The sequence below is a fragment of the Galeopterus variegatus genome, unplaced genomic scaffold (assembly GCF_000696425.1).
Source record: "Galeopterus variegatus unplaced genomic scaffold, G_variegatus-3.0.2 Scaffold1843, whole genome shotgun sequence".
NCBI classification, from domain to species: domain Eukaryota; kingdom Metazoa; phylum Chordata; class Mammalia; order Dermoptera; family Cynocephalidae; genus Galeopterus; species Galeopterus variegatus.
Window position 1 is genome coordinate 258,944 of NW_007727954.1, and position 21,803 is coordinate 280,746.

The window sequence follows — 21,803 nt, forward strand, 5'->3', positions numbered from 1 at the left end:
TATTATAAATGCCTACAGGTAAATAATCTTTTCCTCAAATCGTAAAAAGCAATCTTGCATATAGTTCAGCACTAGTTAGGATATAGTTTAGCACTAGTTTCCATATATCACTATGGAAAATTATGTTGAATAATTCTCTCTTTTTTGGAGGCAAGAATACTTTAAATGTTTAAAGCGTAGTAAATCTTTCCAATTACAAATAACTGTATTCACAAAATCTATATCTTTTTGGTAGATCAATTTTAATGAAACATAAAAGCTAAAAGATAAGTGGAAAAATGATTGCTTGCAAAAACCTGAAAAAATAATTTTGTCATCAATATACACAAGGACTTGATAGCTGATAAAAATTCATGTTGTTTAAAATTTGGTTCCTTGGTACTGATGGAGTAAGTGATTTTTTGCAAGTACTGTGAGTGAATTTGTCAATAAGGAAATATCCAGGTACTTTTTATCCTTTACAGATGACATATTTATCAATGTTAATGTTTTTCCCATGATGTGTAGGTACTATGGAAGTTTTTCCTAATTATTTTCTATAGTAGGCATTCATAGAAGTAAATATGTTTTTCATTTTTTGTTAAGTCCAGAAACAACATTCTATTATATATTTTTAAATAGGATATTAATTACTAATATTGATAGGGAATGAACTTTTTTAATGAATAGATTTATAACAAAAAAGTGTTGGATAAATTCCTTATGTGTATAGCAATTTCAACAAGTGCATAAAAATGTGTATAAAATGTAATTTAAGTTATAGATGATTTTGGTTAATTTAGAAATAATAACCAAAGCAAAGGGTGTTTGGGACGCCATTTACCTAATGAAGCACCTTAAACACAGTAAAAAGTAAAAAAGCGGTCTTTCAAAGTGGCTCCTAGATTAATAGAGCACCCAGATTCATGAGTCTTGAAGTAACATAATTTAAGGTAATTAGATTCCATAATAATCAATAAACCATCTTATAAAAGCAACATTTTCCCTATTAGCTGTAACATCAAGATCATCATATTTTTGAAACTTGTATTAATAAATAATTAACAAAAATTATTTGAATTGTAAAACTTGTTTTTTCAGTTTGTGATGTGACTATGTATATGAGACTTTATGAGATTATCCATGAGCTTTGCTGGTTCATTCTTCATAATGTAAATCTGTGAAAAGGTGGAAGGACAAAATGTAGCATTTGAAAACAATATAAAATTTTCCAAATGTGTTTCAATGAAGATATGTAGGTCTTAAAAACATGTGCAATATTTTCTTGACTATTTTAAAAAGAATTTGCTTGTTTCCAAAAATAATTTGTAGTTTGTAGTGATGTATTTATTTTACGATATTGGAGATTGCTTAACTGTGCTAGAATATCCGAAAACTAAAAATTAAACCATTTTCTTTCTAACTAATCATTCTTGGCCCCAAAGTGACCAGAAAGTCATAAAAGGATAGGTGTGTAGTAACTTAGTTTCTCTATTTTGTTTTTTTTGAGTGGCATTATCTACTATATTTCTAATTTTGTCCTAAGCAATATATAGCACATAACTTTCCAATGATAGCTGAGTGTATTTTTGTGAACTCAATGAATTTGCCTTTTACCCTTTAAGAAAAGTGAATAAGATAGCAAAATAATTTTTGGTCCCCTTATCCATTCTTTAAACATTGTCTTTTGTTTTCTCTTTGTTTGTTTCGTCTTGTGTTTTTGAGAGACAAAGTTAGGGAGGTTTAAAATGAACTTTTGTTTTCTGTTGTTAATTTGGGAATATCGTATGGACTGATTGGTATTCTAGATTATTATCTAAAAATCATATGTGTAGAAAACCATGGGTTTTAATACAAATAAGTTTCCTCTCATATGGGAATGAAACATCAAAAATAATAGTAAACAAAAATGACAAAAACGATTACATGGTACAATAGAAAAAGATCTCTACTGTCACTCCCCTAGTCATGCCGAATACCAGTCTCTTCATTTGTAAAATAATGATACAACTTCTGCTTTACAGTCCTTTTATTTAAGGATTATGTAAAGATAAAACACTATTAAATGAAATAAAAATGTGAAGAGACTCTGTTAAAAGTAATTTTGTTAATAAGAATAGTACCAGTTGAGTCATGTCATACACAACAAGTTGGTAGCATGGTTTCATTCCCATCTAAAGAGATGTGAATGAGCTTTAAGGTGCATGTGTACACTTGTCATTGAATAGAAACAACACAATCAATTTATATTGCAGTCGAAGGTCGAAGCGGATTAGTATCTTTCATCAAATGCTTAAAGAAATTCATTATTTTAAAAAATAAAAATAAAAAGTTAGGATTATTGGGGTTGTTTTATTGGGAACATGTGGTATTGGTATTATACCACAGTTATCTAAAATGCAACAATTGGGTTAGCTGAATGAATTTTTTTAAATTTTTACTATTTTCACAATTTTGTGTGAATCTACAATCATTGTAAAACACAATGTTAAAAAATCATCGGGTTGGAATGAAAGAAAATAAAATGTGAAAGAAATGATGTAAAAAAATAGAAAAGTATTAGAACAATAATCATTAATATTATTGAGATTAGATCATAGAAAAGCTCCTATTAAATATTTTGGGATAAAAGAATTACAAAATTGAGTATTTTGAAATTATGTTACAACTGATCCTCAGGCTACGTAAACTTTTCCGAAGCATTCAAAATGAGGGAAGGTTCCCCAAATTATCTTATGTAACTATAATCATAGCAAAAATATAACAAAATCAAGCACCCACACACATAAACTCAAATGCAAAAAAGTTATTAAGCATCTGGCTGTAAAAATAATGTGTAAATTTTTATTAAGAACAATGCTGAAAGGTATGAAAAGTGTTATCTAGAAAAAAATAAAATTTTAGGAAGGTAACAAAACATAATATTTGAAATTATTTATAATTTACATTATATCAATATGTCAAAGGAACAAAATGATACATACAAATTTTCATTTGATGCTAAAAAGTCCTATCCCGAAATTAAACCTAAATTATGCGTTACAAATAAAATGAGTCAAAATGCACACATAATAAATATAATAAGAATAAAATGCTATATTTAGTAATGAAATCAATAATCAAAACCTTATGTAATACTGAGATCCATGGGGTAGTATAATTTGAACCACTAATGATAAATAAATGTCTTCTTTCACACTATAATTTCACAATATTCTGAAGCTGAAGTTCATACAATGATAGATAAACTACAAATGAAATAAAGTTTCTCAAAGAAGGGAAAATTATTTGGAAAGATAATATTATGTAGCACAATACTGCTGAATAAATGATAGAATTTTAAAATTTCTTGTAGCCACATTTAAAAACATAAAAAAGAAATGATTTTCATGGTCTATTTGACAAATACATCTAAAATATCATTTTTTACACATAACTTATTAAAATTATTAATGAAATATTTAACATTTTATATATTTTTTTCATACCATGAAGATGTCTCATTCTTACAGGTTCAAACAGCTGAACAAAAATAACAGATTTAGAAGATGTTCTACACCTATCTTCTTTGAATAGATAACACATTCATTAAGAAAATAAAAATGCCAGAATAGTCCCATTCTACTCTGGAGGAAACCAAATATTTCCTCAAAGTCCTATATAGTAAACAAAATTTTTGTTTTTGTCCTGGATGATTAAGTGGCTGGAGTCGGGAGGAGAAAAGAGAGAGAACTTTCAATGGGTCACAAAATATTAATATAATAAATGAGCTGACATTTGGGTAATTTGCCTTTGATATATCGTGCAAATGGTTATTTTTCAAATCAATGATTCCCATTATTTTAACTGATACAAAATATCTTTTCCAGAAGGAAACTATAATATAAGTGATTTTTAGATTCTTTCATGCTGGTATTCAGTCTAATGTAAAGATATTTACCTTGCCTCTACGTAAAAATGTATTCTTGCCTAGATTTTAATGACCCCACATTACGATTCCTGGTTTCTTCTCATCTTCTTTCCCTTCTTATGTCCATCTTTTTAGTTTTCCCAAACTCACTCTTTCTTCTTTCATCCACCTCTACCTCTCAACTACAGCTCATACCAAAATGACTTCTAGATCTTTATTTCTGCCCAATCTTTCTCCTGTATTTTAAGCTGTATATCTAACTAACTAGAATAAAATTTTGCTCAGGTGTCCCGTGGTTACACCAAATTTGCACTTAAGCCTGCCCCTTTTTCAGTATCCCTAGCAAAATTATTATAACTCACCAAGTTGTGCAAGAAAGATGTGGACGTTCTTAATTTTAGTTTTTATTCTTCATATCCAATCAATCATTAAATTATTTTGACCCCATCTCCTAAATATCTCTTTAATGTGTCAATATCTCTTTATACTCATATTCTACCCTACCAGGGTGCTACAACCTTTACTGGAGTAGACTTTACTCCAGAAAGATGTTCTTGTAAAATCAAACTTTGTTTCATCTAATCTCACAGTCCACATGAAGCAATATACCATAGTTGCTTTTTAAAAATCATATTCTTTTTATTATGTAAGCATATGGGCTTGTAGACATTTTCCAGGACTGTCAGATTTTAGTGGTGGGGCAATGGCCAGAAGAATAAATAGCCCTCTTGGAAACTGTAAAAAAGACTCCTTTAGTGACACCGTAGGAACTTTGCATACCCTGAGGTAGATTTTGGAACTCAGGAAGCTGTATCTCTATCAGTATGCGTGTTGTACCATATTCAGTTTATGTAAATACCTTAGTAATTTCTGTATCATTTTTCATCAAAAATAACTTACATTCTGTGACTGTGATTATTGGTGCCTTTTTGTGTATCACATCAGGAAGTTTTGATTACCAAGCAATTGTTCACTGGGGTCATGACAGATTGCTAAGTAGTTCTCACTTCCAGACTGACCATAAGGATGTCCTCAGAAGGAGTGTTCTAGATGCCATTATTTTCTGGAATCATGGGATCCCAAATAAAAATAATAATCATGTCTTTCCTAACTTCCAATCTGTGGGTGACCCTTACTATAAGTCTAAACTCTGTAATATCGCCTCCTAGAAAAATCATGATTTGTCTTCTACATACTTCCACATTACAACCTAATTTTACATTAGATACCTGGTCCTCTGATCCACAAATGTTTATTTTAGGTATTATGTACTTTAGGTATTATATGTACTTTTATTATATACTTTAGGTATGGAGATACTTCAAAAAGTTCATGGAAAATGGAATTTAAAGATTATATGAATCTCTCCATGAACTTTTTAAAGATCCCTCTTTTTTTGTACTTCTTTAATACTCTTTAAATTTGCAATTCTGCTTGTCCCTCTACTCCACTAGAATGTAAGCACTGGTGAGTGACAGAGACATCTTGATTCTATGCACCATTGCACCCCCAGGGCCTGAGATTGCTTAGCATGTTCTAAGTAAGCACTGATGAAATATGTGATAAATGAATACATTTGAGGTATTAATGAGATAGTTTTATAATTTAATATTTTTTCATGCATATATGCTGATTTATATACATTTTTATGAAGCATGTTTTTAAAATTGATTTAAGAAAAGAAAATCATAAAATATATATTGAGATCAACACTTAGAAATGTGTAATTTTTAACTGAGTATAGATATATTTTTACAAGTTAGTGGCAAAAAATGACAATATATATGATATTTATTATATGTAATATCATTTCATAAAAAGTTCTTTTAGGAAACTTAGAGTACCTCTGCTTCTGTCCAGGCTCAAAATATTAAACCATCATGAGCTTCTCAATATTTTTCTCCTCATACCATGCAAAACAGAGAAAACAAAGATATTGCAGTCTAGATTTTTCTTGCTGGCTCCAATTTTATTACTTTATCAACTTGAACTTTGACTTTTTAGACAGATGTTCAATGACATTTTTTTAATCCTATAGGTTTTTATTATCAAAACAAGTCTAATTTAGAATCATTTTCTCTGCCAAAGTGGTATAAAAAGTGATGGTCTCATTCATATTTGTAATTTCTTGAAGATGAGAGACATTTTCCATCTTTAGTCCAATGCAAGGTACAAACACCTAGAATAACTATATAAACAAGACATTAGATGAGATTTTTAAAAAATCCTTTCATGTATTAATTTATTGAAAATCCTACTCTTTGTTTAAGATTTTCGTATTGAGAGGCATTGTTATTAAGCACATTTTAAGGAATTGATAATTATTGTAAATTAATACTGAATATCTGTATATAAGTTTATAATTTAACTTACAGTTTGTAATCTTACTCAGCAATTTATTCTTCAGCTAATCCGGAAGTAGATTTCGTTGTCGCCTGCTATGCAGATAAGGAAACAGACCAAAATGTATTGCTTACTCTGAGTCGTAATGTCCAACTGTTCCTTCTTAGACTAACAGTCAAAAAATTGCATGTTTAATGAAAGTCATACTTATGAGTTGTGGAGAGTGAGTATTGCATTTATTTTCATATTAGGATAATTAATCTGGGAATAAAATTTAATAAACTGGTCCATATTTGTGTCTTTTCTAGAAAAAAGACATAGTGCAAAGTGATAGATAGAAGGAAAATGATTATCTTTCTTTCATCATTATCTTTATTTTTTTTTCTTGTCATCCTTACTTTAATAGCCCCAATCTAGAAAAAACCAAAATGCCTTTTAATAGTTGAATAGTTAAACGAAACATGGTACATCCATTCTATGGAATATTGCACAGCAATGAAAATGTATGAACTATTGATACGCACAATAATTTGAATTGATCTTAAGAGCATTATGATGGATGAAAAAATTCAATATCAAAAGATGGCATACTATGTGATTTCGTTTGTATAATGTTCTCAAAATAACAAAACTATAGAGATGAGAACAGATAAGTAGTTGCCAGGGATTAGAGAAGGTGAAGGGGGTTGGGTGTGATGGGAGAGCATCCATCACTATCTTTAGTCAAATACTGTTTATAGTTCCATAAAATAATTAAATTGAAACTTAAAAACGGCCAATATTTGAACATCTTTGACCTGCAAAATATTAATTTCATTTACTTGTATCTAACAGATGATCTGTCTGCCTTCATGGTTTTCACATGCTATGCTTTGTTCTGGATCACACTTTCCCCATTACTTCATCTTTTTTTTTTCATTAGCTATATTCCCAACATAGAAAATGCTCCCTATTTCCTATATTAAAACTCTTTATTTTTTATCCATTATTTTTAGTATCTATCTATTCTGTAGCAATTATATTTCTTATTTCTCTAAATGTCTCTTTCATGAGACGTGTTTTCTACTTGCTCTTTGTGTCCCATGTTTTTTAAAGTCTTTTTTGTATGCACACCTGCAAGGACAGGAACAGATCTAGAGCAGGAACAATGTGCCCTGGGGACCATGTGTACTACCTGTATTTCACACCAGCTGTGGCATCAGCTTGATTCTAATTCTGACCCAGCCAGCTTACTAACCTAAGACATTCAGCCTAACTAAAGCTTAATATAAGTATTTATAAAATGAGAAAAGTAACAAAATTTATTCCAAAGGATTACTGTAAAGATTAGCTAAGATAATATATAGAATATTGCCTGGCCCATAGGTAAGTTTGTATTAAAAGGTGGTTTAGATTATCTAGGCTAACACAATATATTTCCATTATAGATTTCAAATGATTATAGATAGAAAATACAATGTATTGTGTCAGAAAGAAATTGGACAGAATTCTACCCAGAGAGCAAAGAAAAAAACTAAAACTCTGAGCTCTCAGAATTTGATGTAATTTGTAATTGTTCTTATTGCATCTTTTCCCAATCTCTCAAACCATGGCTGCTATTTTTATATGTTTTTAATTTTTAATTTGTTTTTGCCTCTTTCATAAATGTATACAGCCAACAATAGGCCCCAGGTAAATAGATATTAAAAAAAAAATAGCTAAGAAATCTAACCAATGCAACCAATAGGAATTTTTTTTAGTATTTTATTTCAAAATTAAAACAAAAATCTTTCTACTGTTACGTCAAAAGGAAAAATAAATATCCCCAGTCGAGACTGTTTGCACATTAATGTTGTGTCTTTTTTAGAAATTTGTGTTTTCATGAAAAGTGAAATGATCCAGGTTAATTCTGTAGAATTAGTGATACCTGATATGTGACTGGTTCTATTATGTCCTACATTTCTAAAGCATTGGAACCCAATAAAGCATCTCTTATTGGAAGCAAATATAAGTGGAGATATGTTTGTATAAAAGGGGACAGTGTTGAAACCCTGCTCGTTCACCTTACCTATTCATGGGTGTAGGTAGTTTAATTAATTAAAAGTATTTAAAAATATATACCATGTGAAAGTCTGTCCACTCTTCTTAAACCGTCCAACACAAAAGGGAGACATTTAGTCAGATGCTTGTGTTTAATACAGAACATCATGCAGTAAAGTACCTGTTGTCTAAAAATCAAGGCTGCATAAGCCAAAATAAATATAAATTTTACAATTTGTTATTAATCTCACCTCAACATTATACATATGGTGAGATTACTAATACTCAGAACATCGTCCTATGCAAATCTCAAGAGAATGTTTTCATAGACATGTACTTATTATGCGACAAGCTAAGACATAATTCTAAAAGTGGATCCTAAAAGTTAAGTATTAGTATTTCAATTTTTTAAGCTTAGAAAACTTGTCAGTGGCAAATCCAGGATTCAGAGTATCAGACTTCCAAGCCCCTGCTCTCACCCAGTCTATACAAAAATCATACAATATTCTAAAATAAAAGCATTACCTTGATACAATGAAACATCCTCATTTATTATTAGAAGCATGGATTGAATAAAAAATGTTTTCTTTTATTAGATTATTTAATTAAACTAAATGATTTAATTAGGAATGTATTATGAAGAAAAAATAAATATATGTAGAGAAATAATGTACGAATTGCATCAGTTTCATAATGTTCTTGATGCATGTGGAGAGAGATCTATTCTTTGAAGCATAACTTTATAAATCTGGGTCTGTCATCTTACAACGGAGGATATTTTTGACACATTGTTAAAAGTACTTTAATTCTAGATAATTCAAAACAATAACTTTTATAATTAATTTACTTTAATTTCCAGAATTAATCACCATCTCACTATGTGATCTTGACAGCATATCTCTTTTCTGACAATAGTAAACTACTTGACTGACACATTCATGCCTCAAAATAAAAGAATTAATTGAGAACTAATTGTCTCATATCTGCATTACTTCAATGTTTTATTATCTGAGATACAGAGAAAAACTTATTTGATGTGGAACACTTTTCCTGTAATCTTTATGGGCCAAAGAGATCATGTACAATGCCCCTAAGATTTAAATGCATTATTTCCTCAAATCAACTAAAAACTCATTACTTTAGCAAATACTTTAGTACGCCAATAACCCTACCACAATTATGCTGTCAGTATAAGCTGGGGATATACAACTTTAGAAAATCATGACTGGAATTCAAATGAGGAAGTGAGAAGGGAGGAGGAAGGAAGAGAAATGTAGGCAGGGAGTGTGGGAGAGAGTCCTGATATGTGGCAGCGATACTTGGAGAATTTCTAACAAACGTAGCTATGAAATCCACCTGATTCAGCAACAAGAATTTGTTTTTTTTTTATCTAATATCATATTTTAACCAGACTAATTACTTGCCTATTCTCTACCAATTTGACAGTTTTCCTCTGCAATGTCCCTAATGTTTTTGGTAAAGCATTATTAGTAAAAGCTAATAATAATAATATCAGTGATCTTTTACTGAATCCAAGCAACAACAAAAATTTGTCCTTATGTTTTTCTAGGTAATTCAGACCATCGGTGCAGTGGATAGAGATGAATCCGTAGAAGATCACCATTTTTACTTTCATTTATCTGTGGAAGGCACAAAGGACCCAAGTTTTACAATCATAGATAATCAAGGTAATGTCATTCACTCATAATGAGTTTTGATTCATTCTTTGTAAATCATGCTTGATTTTAATGAAATTTATGGAATTGATATACTGTTCTTGCAACATGATAAAGTTCAGAAATAGAACAAATTAGTAACTATGAAATTGGAAAACAAAACCCAAAATCAAGTTCTAAAAATACTGGCTCCATTACTCACTGAATTCCTTTAAATTAGAAGCACTTTTACGGTCATCAGTGGCTGTAAATCCTTGTAAAGTCTGAATGACACTGCAAATATACTTGCACTTCTGACACTGTGGTTTCTTTCATGTTCTCATCTAACTCAAACTTCAAGCAATGTATCAGGATGAAAATGATATGGATTTACAGTCATTTTAGCTTGACTGATCCAAAAATATTTGGAGTCATTAATTAGCATCTATAAATACATAAAGTTGGCTTAAGATAGTTCTTTTTCCTTCAAAACAAAATGATTTTATGAATCTATGGATTCCATGTTCTGAAGGATTTTGTGTAGAGAGATAGAAGGTTTTTTTTCATTCTGTGTACAAAGCCATTTTGTGTCCTTTTATTTGCTTCAGTAAGAGATGTTTTTGTTTATAATATGGATTTCCATTTTAATTTTTCTCAATACCTCAAAGATATGAAACCCTGAAGGATTTATTATTCAAGTATCTCTAACCAAATACCTGCAGCTGTCCTTACAACTGAGGAGCTTTGATCTAGAGGAGATCTTTTTGTAATAAATGCAAACGTTTCTCTCCTTTCTGCACTGGTCAAATCCCCCTGTGAAGGGAACTCGAATATTCTTAGGATAAAAAACACAAATATCAATATAAAAAAATAAGCTCTAGCTTAGATTTGTTTATATTAATATAAAATAAGATACTGAGGCAAAATAAATAGATTGAAACATAAAATTGATATGGTTTAATGTTTGTGGTTGCATGTAATTTAATAAAATTTATATTGAAAAAATGTAAACTTTCTCTCACCTCTTAAATCTGCTTAAGTCTGTGTGATTTAGTAAATAAATCTGTGCGATTTAGTGAATAAAATCACACAGGCTTTATAGACTCCAACAGCATGATAAAGGATTGGCTTTATAAAGATGATTTGGGAAAAGTCATAAGTAAGCACGAGTTTCAAAAGGCTTCTATTAATTTGCATTTCACAGGTATTGTCTTCTAAAGTTTGTCTGATGGCTACAGAAAATATTTGGGGGGATGAAAATAGAAAAAAAACTAAAGGGAAAATGTAGTTCTGAGGCACAGAAAGGGTCATTTACAATGTTTTGGGATTCGGGGAACTATTTCACACACGTTGAAATATATATTTGTCCATTTTTGTTAGTTTTTTGAATGTCCTCCCTAAATGAATGAATCAGTATGCCTAAGGTTTAATGATTCTCTGACTTCTAAATAGAAAATAGGTTAATAAAATCGAAGTGAAGTAAGACATCCTAATAGGAATCCTACCAAGTACAGTTAATACTTCTGTCTCATTAAAAAGTACATTGAGAACACGTGCTGTGATAATTAGATAACTATGAAAATCTTGTTTATTTCTGGTATTTATGAAAATAATGGGTATTTGAAAATGTTCTGTGCCATGTGTAATTAACCCTAATGAAACTGACACTACCAGCATCAATTTAATGGTATTAGTTCCTATAAAATATTGATACCTGATTAAAATGCTGTTTTCTTTTCTGAGTTCCACATATATGTTTCCCACCTTTGTCAAAGACATTTTGTCTTTTTTTTTTTTTTTTCGTGACCGGTAAGGGGATCACAACCCTTGGCTTGGTGTCACCCGCACCGCGCTCAGCCAGTGAGCGCACCGGCCATACCTATATAGGATCTGAACCCGTGGTGGAAGCTCCCAAGCACTGCATTCTCCCTAGTGCGCCATGGGGCCGGCCCGTCAAAGACATTTTGGAACTGATTTAAGTAATTCATCTAACTATATAATTAGGGTTTAGGTAATTTCAAAAACAATAACGGCAATAATGGCTTTTGTATGGAACTTTTTATTGTCTTTTTGTCAGAAATTTTATCTTCCTTTTATTTGAACTTACTTGATCATTACATTGACCATTGCCTGCGTCTAGTGCGTAGTTCATATGAGTATCTTTTATGTTGTTGAAAAAATTATGCACATGGATTTTTGTTTTAGATAACACAGCTGTAATTTTGACTAATAGAACTGGTTTCAGCCTTCAAGAAGAGCCTATCTTCTACCTATCTATCTTGATTGCTGACAATGGAGTCCCATCGCTTACAAGTACAAACACCCTCACCATATACGTCTGTGACTGTGATGACAGTGGGAGTACAGAGATCTGCAATAATAAGAAACTTATGCTTTTCATGGGATTCAGGATAGAAGTTATAATTGCTATTCTGATCTGTATTATAATATTTGGTAAGTAATACTGAACAGAATATATATTTATTTCTTTTAAAAGGATAAATATAAAAAATAGTTAATTCTATTATATCAGTATAGTGTGGGTTTGTGTGTGTGTGTGTGTGTGTAATTGCGCCTCTGAATGTATTACAAATCTTAATCTAAGTGTAGTAAATGAAATACAGAATGAATAAATACACATTTTAAGCTGAAAATCAATGATCCTTGAATTGTATGAGTACATATGTGCGTGCACATTTGTTTATGCATGTTTTTGACTCATACGCATTGCCACAAATATAGATATATGAAAATTAATTATAATAAAGGTGAGTTTCTGTTGATTGTTTTTATACTTCAAGAGACAGCTGTTGGTGTTTTATAAGCATTATGCAATTCAATCCTTACAATAACCTTATAAAGGAGAAATGATTGTCACTTACTTTGTATAGATGAATAATCTGAAGTACCAAGTAAATAACTTTAGCTTTTAGTAAAATAACTTTACCAAGGATCATGAAGTTGTTAAATGATGTGCTGAGATTACAAACCACAGCATACCTCTATGCAACACTATACTGCAATGGACTAGAGCCCTAGGAGCATTAAAAGTGATGGTCAGATCAATCGTCTTAGCAAGTTTCAAGTATACAATACATTGTTATTAACTATAGTCACCGTGCTGTACAATAGATCTCTTGAACTTATTTCTAATGAGTAACTGAAACTTTGTGTCCTTTTACCAACATCTCTCAATTTCCTGTCTCCAACCCAAACCTTGGTAACCACCATCACTATTCTACTCTCTACTTATATGTTTTTTGTTTGTTTGTTTGTTTTTTTATTCAACTTATATGTGAGATTATGTAGTATTTGTCTATTTGTCTTTCCACACCCGGCTTATTTCACTTAGTGTAATGTCCTGTTAGTTCATTGTTTTTTTATTCAACTTATATGTGAGATTATGTAGTATTTGTCTATTTGTCTTTCCACACCTGGCTTATTTCACTTAGTGTAATGTCCTCCTTAGTTCACCCATGTTGTCACAGATGACAGGTTTCCTTCTTTTTTAATACTGACTAGTATTGCATTATGTATATCTACCACATTTCTTTATACATTCATCCATTGATGGACACTTAAGTTGATTTCATACCTTGGTTATTGTGCATAATGCTGGAATGAATATGGGAGTGCAGGTAATCTCTTCGACGTACTGATTTCACTTATAAGTGTGGGAGGTGATGGATATATTAATTAATTTGATTTAGTCATTCCACAATGTATACATTACCAAACACCACATGTACAGCAAAAATTTATACTTTTTAATTGGTCAATTAAAAAATTAAAATAATAAAAATGTTTTTGCAAAAAAATAAGTCAGTAAATGTTAGGATTGAGAAATGTAAATGAGAGTCTCCTTTTTAATCAAAGTACTAAACAGAAAGAAATTCCAGTCAATTTGCTGGTTTGTTATTATTTGTGTTATTTTTGCTGTTTTCTTAAGGAGATAAGTTACACTCACTTTGAAGATGAGACAGCTGAACTCCAAAGTGCAATCAGTCTTCCAAGACAAGTGATTTATCTAACATACCATCTTCCCTTTCTTTAACACCAAGATATGTCATCGAAACCCTACTCTTGCTTTCTTCGTAAATCACACTAAAAGCAGATATAACTTGATTAAATGTTAAGAGCAATTATATCAGCCACTAGTTCTGGAATCCCAAACTGACTGTTCAAGCTGACATACATGTTTCAGGACTTGCCTGATTTCACTTTCCGTATCTTACTCAAAACTTCAAAATCTATTCATTCCTCTTTTATCACCCAACATCATCATGCTTCTGAACCCATTGTCAGTTTTTCAAATGACTTTTATTGATCTTTGATTATAAAACTCAATTAATAGCTACATAGCTAGATACAAGAAGCAAGGAGAAGTAATAAGTGTAATGTCTGGGGGACTACAAGTTCTGAACTACCTAAAGGTACAGACCTAAACCAGGCCCTGAAACCCTGTAAATAAACCAGGAGCAGTTTCACAGTTAAAGATGTGAGATCAGTTTAGCAGGTGGGAAGTATACGTTAACCAACAATCAGCAATTTCCTTTGAAAGTTTCCTGAATACTCTCCAATTCTGATTGGAAAATTACATATTAGACCCCTTTTTATTTCAACTACATATCTCAGATGAAAAGTACAGTACCTGAATTTAAACACAATGACCTTACTGATTTCAAGAGTACTATTTCCATTTTATAAAATGAAAGTTTTATGTAAAATATTACCTAATATATTTGTCTTTGTGAAAATATTAATAACATTACTTCACGTGTGTTTCAAATCCTATATATGAAATTCCAAGCAGCTACATGAGATTCAAGGTTGAATTTTCTTAAAACAAAAACTGTGATCTGAAATTGTTCTGTTTCTATATGATGTTAACATTATTTTATGAAATAAATACTGATACTGGACAAACCAGTGTTATAATTCAAATACCTGGTAGTTTTGAATTTCTGAAATTAATGTGGCATCACAGAGCAGAGAATCTGACTCCACTGTCTGGTTTGGCGTTATCTTTCCTTACTGTGTCTTTCTGGGGATGTGTTTTAATGTGTTTGTGCTTCAGTTTTCTCATCTTTAATAGAAATATGATAATATATAGATTTCATAAGAATTAAATCAATAAATAAATGTAAAGCTTTTCAAAAAATGCCCAACACATACTTTGCAGTCAATAAATATTAACTTAGAAAACAATCATGCCAGAGAATTTTGCCTCAATAAGGAATATCAAACTGTTGTGTTGTTCTGAACTTCTATTAACATAAATCATTGTTTAAGATTAAGTGCATCTGGATTGGAAAATATTCCATTGTTCTATTTTATTCTATTTAATATTTGAGAAAAATAAATTTTACAATTTAAATTGATCATCAGAAACAGTTCACTACGTTTTTATGGTGTTTATTTCTCTAAATAACCAGCCAGAAAGATTGTTTTACTTCCTTAAGCTGTTTTGAAAGACTCTTTTTGTCATTTTTCAGCAAGTGTATCTTTTGGACCTATAATCACAAAATTTAAGCTTTTATCTTTAGTCGGAACCAAGAGGAAGGATTGTAAATTTATATTATCATTTATTTGTTAATTAACATTCTGATATGCTTTCTTCATCAGGGCTTATTTTTTTGGCCTTCGGGCTAAAACAAAGAAGAAAACAGACTCTATTTCCTGAGAAAGATGAAACTTTCAGAGAGAATATATTCAGATATGATGATGAAGGAGGTGGAGAAGAAGACACTGAGGCCTTTGATGTGGCACAGCTGAGCAGCAGCACCATAATGCGGGAGCACAAGACACGGAAAACCACCAGCGCAGAGATCAGGAGCTTATACAGGCAGTCTTTGCAGGTCGGCCCAGATAGTGCCATATTCAGGAAATTCATTCTAGAAAAGCTCGAAGAAGCTAATACTGATCCATGTGCCCCTCCCTTTGACTCCTTCCAGACCTATGCTTTTGAGGGAACCGGTTCATTAGCTGGATCTCTGAGTTCTTTAGGATCAGCAGTCTCTGATCAGGATGAAAATTATGGTTACCTGAGTGAATTGGGACCTCGCTTTAGAAGATTAGCATGCATGTTTGGTTCTGCAATGCAGTCAAATAATTAGTGTTTCTTTAATCAAAATTTAAAAAGGGCTAAGGTGTGTATGCGCAAAATGATAGTCTTTTGGTAAATAATTCTGTGCTCTAGCTCTATGCAGGAAAAAAAAAAAAGCCCCCATTTATAGAGTTTTCTGATTTCTTTGGAGTAAATACTCCAGTTATTTCAAGCTACCTACATGTTGTCATTGAACACAGATGTGGGAGAGATGCTAACAATCTAACAGGAGCCATTGAAAGCCGGTGCTAGCACACAACTGAAATATTCCTCCAGCACTTCTCAATATTGTTCAATGCAAATTCTCAAATGTTTGAATGTAACATTATTTCATTTATTCTGCTTTTTTTTTTTTTACTCTTACACAGTAAGAGTAAAGTGTTTATGTGTTTTAAGCTCCTGATACTATACAGAGATAAACTTTAACATGTAGGAGAATTTAGGTGATACATAAAAGATTAAAAACATTTACTTTATATGAATATGTAAGTTTCTGACTGAGATTTCATGATTCCTTCTGGGTTGATGTTTTAAAATCTTTGCTAAGAACACTTTCTGAAACTGAATTCAAATTTGGAGACATACTTAGTATATATTAATGAATAAGAGTTATATAGTATAAATTTGTATATTTTGGATATTACAGCTTTGTTTAAAAAGGGGGCATGAAAATATATTTAGAAGTTTTTTATAGATTATTTTTATGTGCAGACCAAAATATATTTTTATCATGGCAAAATACAGGTGCAAAATACATGTCAATATTTACTCATCATTAAATGTAAACTTCATAAAACTGATGGAAAGTATGAAAATTGTTAAGTAAATTTTTTTTTTACTAAAAATGATATGGATAAATAAAAGGAGTATTGGATTTAAATTTTAATTACTTTCATCCTAAATATTATGATCAACTGACTCTTACCTTTATAGAATAAAGCATGATGCAATACTAAGCATTCATTCCTGTATTAAGGGCTTACACTATGACTGAACCTTCAGTGTCAATTTTTTTATTACTGAATATAAAATTAGGTTCAATAGTTATTTTCATTGTAAAATTATAAAGGAAGTAAATGCTAAGCTGTTGGACATAAAGCTTTATGGTAGTGTTAGACAATAAGATAATAAAATGCTCTAATTTTAAACAACCTTTAAAGAATGATTCTTATTATATTCACATCAAGGTGGATTTCGAAATTTATAGTTTGAACAGAAAGAGAGTAGTAAATACAATGTTCTTAACATGGTTTATATTATCATTTTTTATTAATAGCATGTGAAACTGAGCTGAACCAAATTGGCCGTGCATGTTTAAATCAAATATTTTGAGTAATTACAAGTATAGAGTAGTTAAATGGTTACAGTGTTTTTTCTCTGTATGTTGAAACTTAAACATCCACATCATGTAATAGAAAAAAGTTTTCCATCAATATGAACCAGGCAACATTATGTTGGAGATACAGATATTATCACTTTACATAAGCAGGAGAAAAACCAGATTTGAAATACAACAATTTAGGAAGATATTAAATGTAGATAAGAGGACATATGCTGTAGTGAATCCTTATGAATTAATATCATTATTTACATAGAAAAAAATAAAAATACTAACCAAAAGAAAATTAAGAGCAAAAACTTACAAGTAAAATAGAAATGTATGATTTGAGACAAAATTTATATTTCTATCACATTGACATAAAAACTGAAAGATATACATAGGGAAATTTGAATGAATTATTCCGTGAAGCATTGCTCCCTGTGTTTAAAAAACAAGTGCTGTGCAATCTTAGTTGAAGAACTGGAAAGTATGCTAAACAACAGATGAAGCAATCCATGGAAAATAGATTAGAAATAAGAAATGGAGTCTTTGGGGAATCACAGTAGGTTCTGTCATGGATGAAAGCCTTATAAACAACTTATACATTTGCATACACAACTTATAAAAATGCACATTGATGCAGTATCTGCACCAATAGTTTTAATGTTTGTGTCCAGTGGCGCTAAGCATATGTGCTAAAATAGATTCTGGTTTAGTTAATGATAGGATTGTCAATCAAAGCATACATATGAAAAGAACATACATGACTGCATATCTATTTAATAGTTAAAAAAAAAATAGCCCTATCAGAAAATACTGATTTTAGTAGAGAATTTCAACTTCCTAAAAATTATCCTTGGTAACATTTCAATAACTATTTTATCTTTATCTGGTCACATGGGTGTTATAAGAACACAGTTAGCTATCTCCTAAGCTTTTAGCACTATATGAAGAATTTATTTTTGTAAATTTTAATAAAGTCTAAATTAATGTAGATATTCACGAAACTAACACAGCTTCACATTAATACCTGTGCTATTAAATATCCCCCTTAATTGAGTCAGAGGTTTAATGTAAGCTTTAAATTACTAATAGTAAAAATAAGAAAATATTTAAAGTTCTTTATAGGAATCAGAAAATACCGGGCCGGCCCGGTGGCGCACTGGATAAGTGCGCCGCTTGGGAAGCACGGCGGTGCTCCCGCCCGAGGGTTCGGATCCCACATACAGACCGGTTCCCGCTCACTGGCTGAGCGAGGCGCGGGGGCAACACCAAGGGTTGTGATCCCGTTGCCGGTCCCGGTCCGGTACGGGGGCGACACTGAGGGTTGCGATCCGTTGCCGGACACGGAAAAAGACAAAAGAAAAAAAAAAAAAAAAAGAAAATATTAGCAATACTAGTAGTTCACTCAGCACATTTGCTTCAGCCTCACAGACCTGAGTTTTCATTAACTCTTTTTTATTTAAATAACTGTGTGAACTTTGTCAAACTGCGTAATATTTCCAAACCTCAGTTGGTAATCTGTAGAATTGGAGCCAGTCCATTATTTCACATGGTAATTATGAAGAATACATAATGAGATAAGTAAAGCAAGAATCGCAAGTACCCGACAGCGCATGTGTAAGGGCGCATAAGGAGCAGTGCATTCTGACAGCAGCTGATGTTATTCTGCTGGAATACACACATCCTTCTTTTCTAGTACCCAGTGATCCTGATGGCTTCATGGCACTTTTGAATTATCAATTAGCTTTCTGAGTTGACCCACAGGCCATGTATTATCCTGTCTCTACTTATTTCTGCAGTCTCTCCTACTTCTCTTTCCACCTCAGTTCCAATCTCATATTCTAGGCCTGAAACAATCTTTCCCCAAACACTTCTATTTTTCATACCGTCACTTTATACAGGTTTGTGATCAGCTGTGACTTCCTTGGAAAGACCTGTCTGACCACTGTCCACTCACTGTGGCCATTGCTTTGTCTTGTTCTTCATAATTGTTTTCTTTTCAAGTGATATGTATATATGTACACACACACACACACACACACACTCACACACACATATCTTGTGTCTTTATCTCTTATTAGAATGTAAACCCTAAACGGGGAAGGAATCGTCAGTCTTGTTCTTTTATTATTGTCTAAAAATGTTTTGAGTACATAGTAAGTGACCAATAAATATTCCTGGAATGAATTAATAATTAATCCCAATCTGTTTTACTTAGTCATGTATAGAAGTCCTGTTGATTTTAGTTGACTATTAGTATGGAATGGAATTAATAGTATTTTTTTCAAAATAGGTTAATGCTAGGTAGTTATTGGATACAGTAAAGATTTTCCAAAATCTTTCTAAAAATTATGAGTTTGACATTCTAACTTGTCTGAACCTACTGATATTTTACCTGGGAGAACAAGAAGGTTGATGAAGTTATATTGTTTATTCAAAACAGGATCTTTGATGACTGCTGTAAAGGTCTCATCTGAATAAGCTCCCAGGTAGTGTGAGGAATATGAAAACACATCCCATGCCTGAGACTCCTGCTTCACATTTCAGAGTACAACTTGGTAACAAATGAATTGTAAAGCTCACAGAACTCCTCAAAACGTACAAGGTAGTGTTAAGTTCTTATATATGCTATGCAATGGTATTAGATAGCAAACACCTCATTAGTACATTTGTGTTGCTTGTAATAGAATACCTGAAACTGGGTAATTGATAAACAAAATTTATTTCCTACAGTTTGGAGGCTGGGAATTCTGAAGTCCAGGGAATGCATCTGGTCAGGGCTTTCCGGGTGGGAACTCTCTACATTGCAGTAGCATATCACATGGTGAGAATCACTTGAGCAAGAGAGCTAACCTTCTCATTCACTGTCTTTATAAAGCCATCAGAACTATGCTCATGATAAATTATTACTTCATAAATCGATCAATCCATTCATGAGGGCATAGTCCACACAATCCAATCACCCCTCAAAGGCCACCCACGTTTTAAATATGATGATTGGATTTCTCACCTTCTTAACACTGTTAAAATGATCAAGTTTTAGATGAATTTTCCAATACATGAACTTTTGGGGGACCCAGAGCAAGCAAGGAGACTAATTAGAAAGATAAATGGAGGAAAGATGTGATGGCCAGATCCATACTGGCAGCATCACATCTCGGGCACAAGTAATGACCATCAGCTTTGTACCCCATGAATATTCATAACCAATAAAAAAGAAATAACATTAAAAATAAATAAATGGAGGAAAGAAATATGTGGCTTTTTTATATATTCAAATGTGTCTATCTACCTGTCTCTCTGTTGAAATTGTGATTTCCTGGAACGGGAGAGACTAGCATCTCAATCACAAGGTAGTTCCTTGGGACCTATTAGAAGTTTTTGCTGACCTTTTTATCCTAGAGTTCTCTAAAGATGGCTTGCTGATTATCTGACATGGCAGGGAAGAGGAGAGGGCAGTAGCTGGGGGAATGCAGTTCCTATCCTTTGACAGGGCAAAGCTGTATGAGTTTCCCATAGGTTAAGTGATAGCAGCTGTAGAAATTTTGCACGGACGGTAGAAGCTGAGAGGCCGCTTAAATCAGTCAACCGAATGATATGTCAAACAAGTCATTGAAGAAAAGAAGTCTCAAGTCCTTGAGATGTGTCTCTGAATACCCCATGCAAGCGCTTCAGGGTAGAGGGCCAGCCGTCAGATGCCTTTCATCACAAAGGACACTGGCTGTGAAATTCTGATGGCTCCCACCATGTTTTCCTTGCCCTTATTTCATCTCTCCGTCCCTACCCAGGTCCCAGAGGCCCTGCAGCAGACTGAGTAGGAGAGGACAGGACATAGATCTTACACTGAACATGGGGTAAAGATCTTTTAGTAAAGGAAAACAGACTTATTTTCTTGATATTTGAAAGGAACAGAAGCTGTGGAAACTCTGTAATATTTTGCCAAGGGGGCATCAGAAAGATCAATGCAAATATATCTAAAATTGAATAAAAGAAAATATTTTCATGATGGTTCCTTATAAGTTATAAACTAATAAATAAACTGGATATATTAACATAGCAAATCAATTTGGTATTTCATATAGTTCAAATAATAATTTAAAATTCAATTTTCTAATATAAACCATAAGCAAAATAGGCAAAAGTAAATGCAACTTATGGTGTCTTTAAAGTATCTGAGAGAATATTAAAATAGTTTACACAACTTTATCTCATGCAGTTCCTTTGTATTTATTTATTTAAATATTTAAAATAGTGTATGGACTTCCACAGTGCTGAGCGATTTACTTCATTGTATTAATCTGTTTTTGTTGCCTATAACAAAGTACACTGAACTGGGTAATTTATAAGAAAACAAAATTTATGGATTACCATTTCTGATTCAGGGAAGTCCAATGTCCATCTGGTAGTGGTGACCACTGTGATACCCAGGGGTATCACTTTGCAAGATGGTAGAAGAAGAGAGAGGAG

The 21,803-nt window shown here is 31.9% G+C and overlaps 1 protein-coding gene across 2 annotated transcripts in view; it reads left to right on the plus strand.

Moving 5' to 3' along the window:
- Positions 1-16,329, plus strand: part of CDH19 (cadherin 19, type 2) — a 61,749-nt gene extending 45,420 nt beyond the window's left edge. For both annotated transcript variants that reach the window (XM_008579256.1, XM_008579258.1), the window contains exons 9-11: positions 9,822-9,939; positions 12,112-12,360; positions 15,532-16,329. In XM_008579256.1, coding sequence (XP_008577478.1) covers positions 9,822-9,939; positions 12,112-12,360; positions 15,532-16,022 — 858 coding nt within the window. In that variant the 3' untranslated portion in view covers positions 16,023-16,329. The remainder of the gene's footprint in view (positions 1-9,821; positions 9,940-12,111; positions 12,361-15,531) is intronic.
- Positions 16,330-21,803: the final 5,474 nt, after the last annotated feature.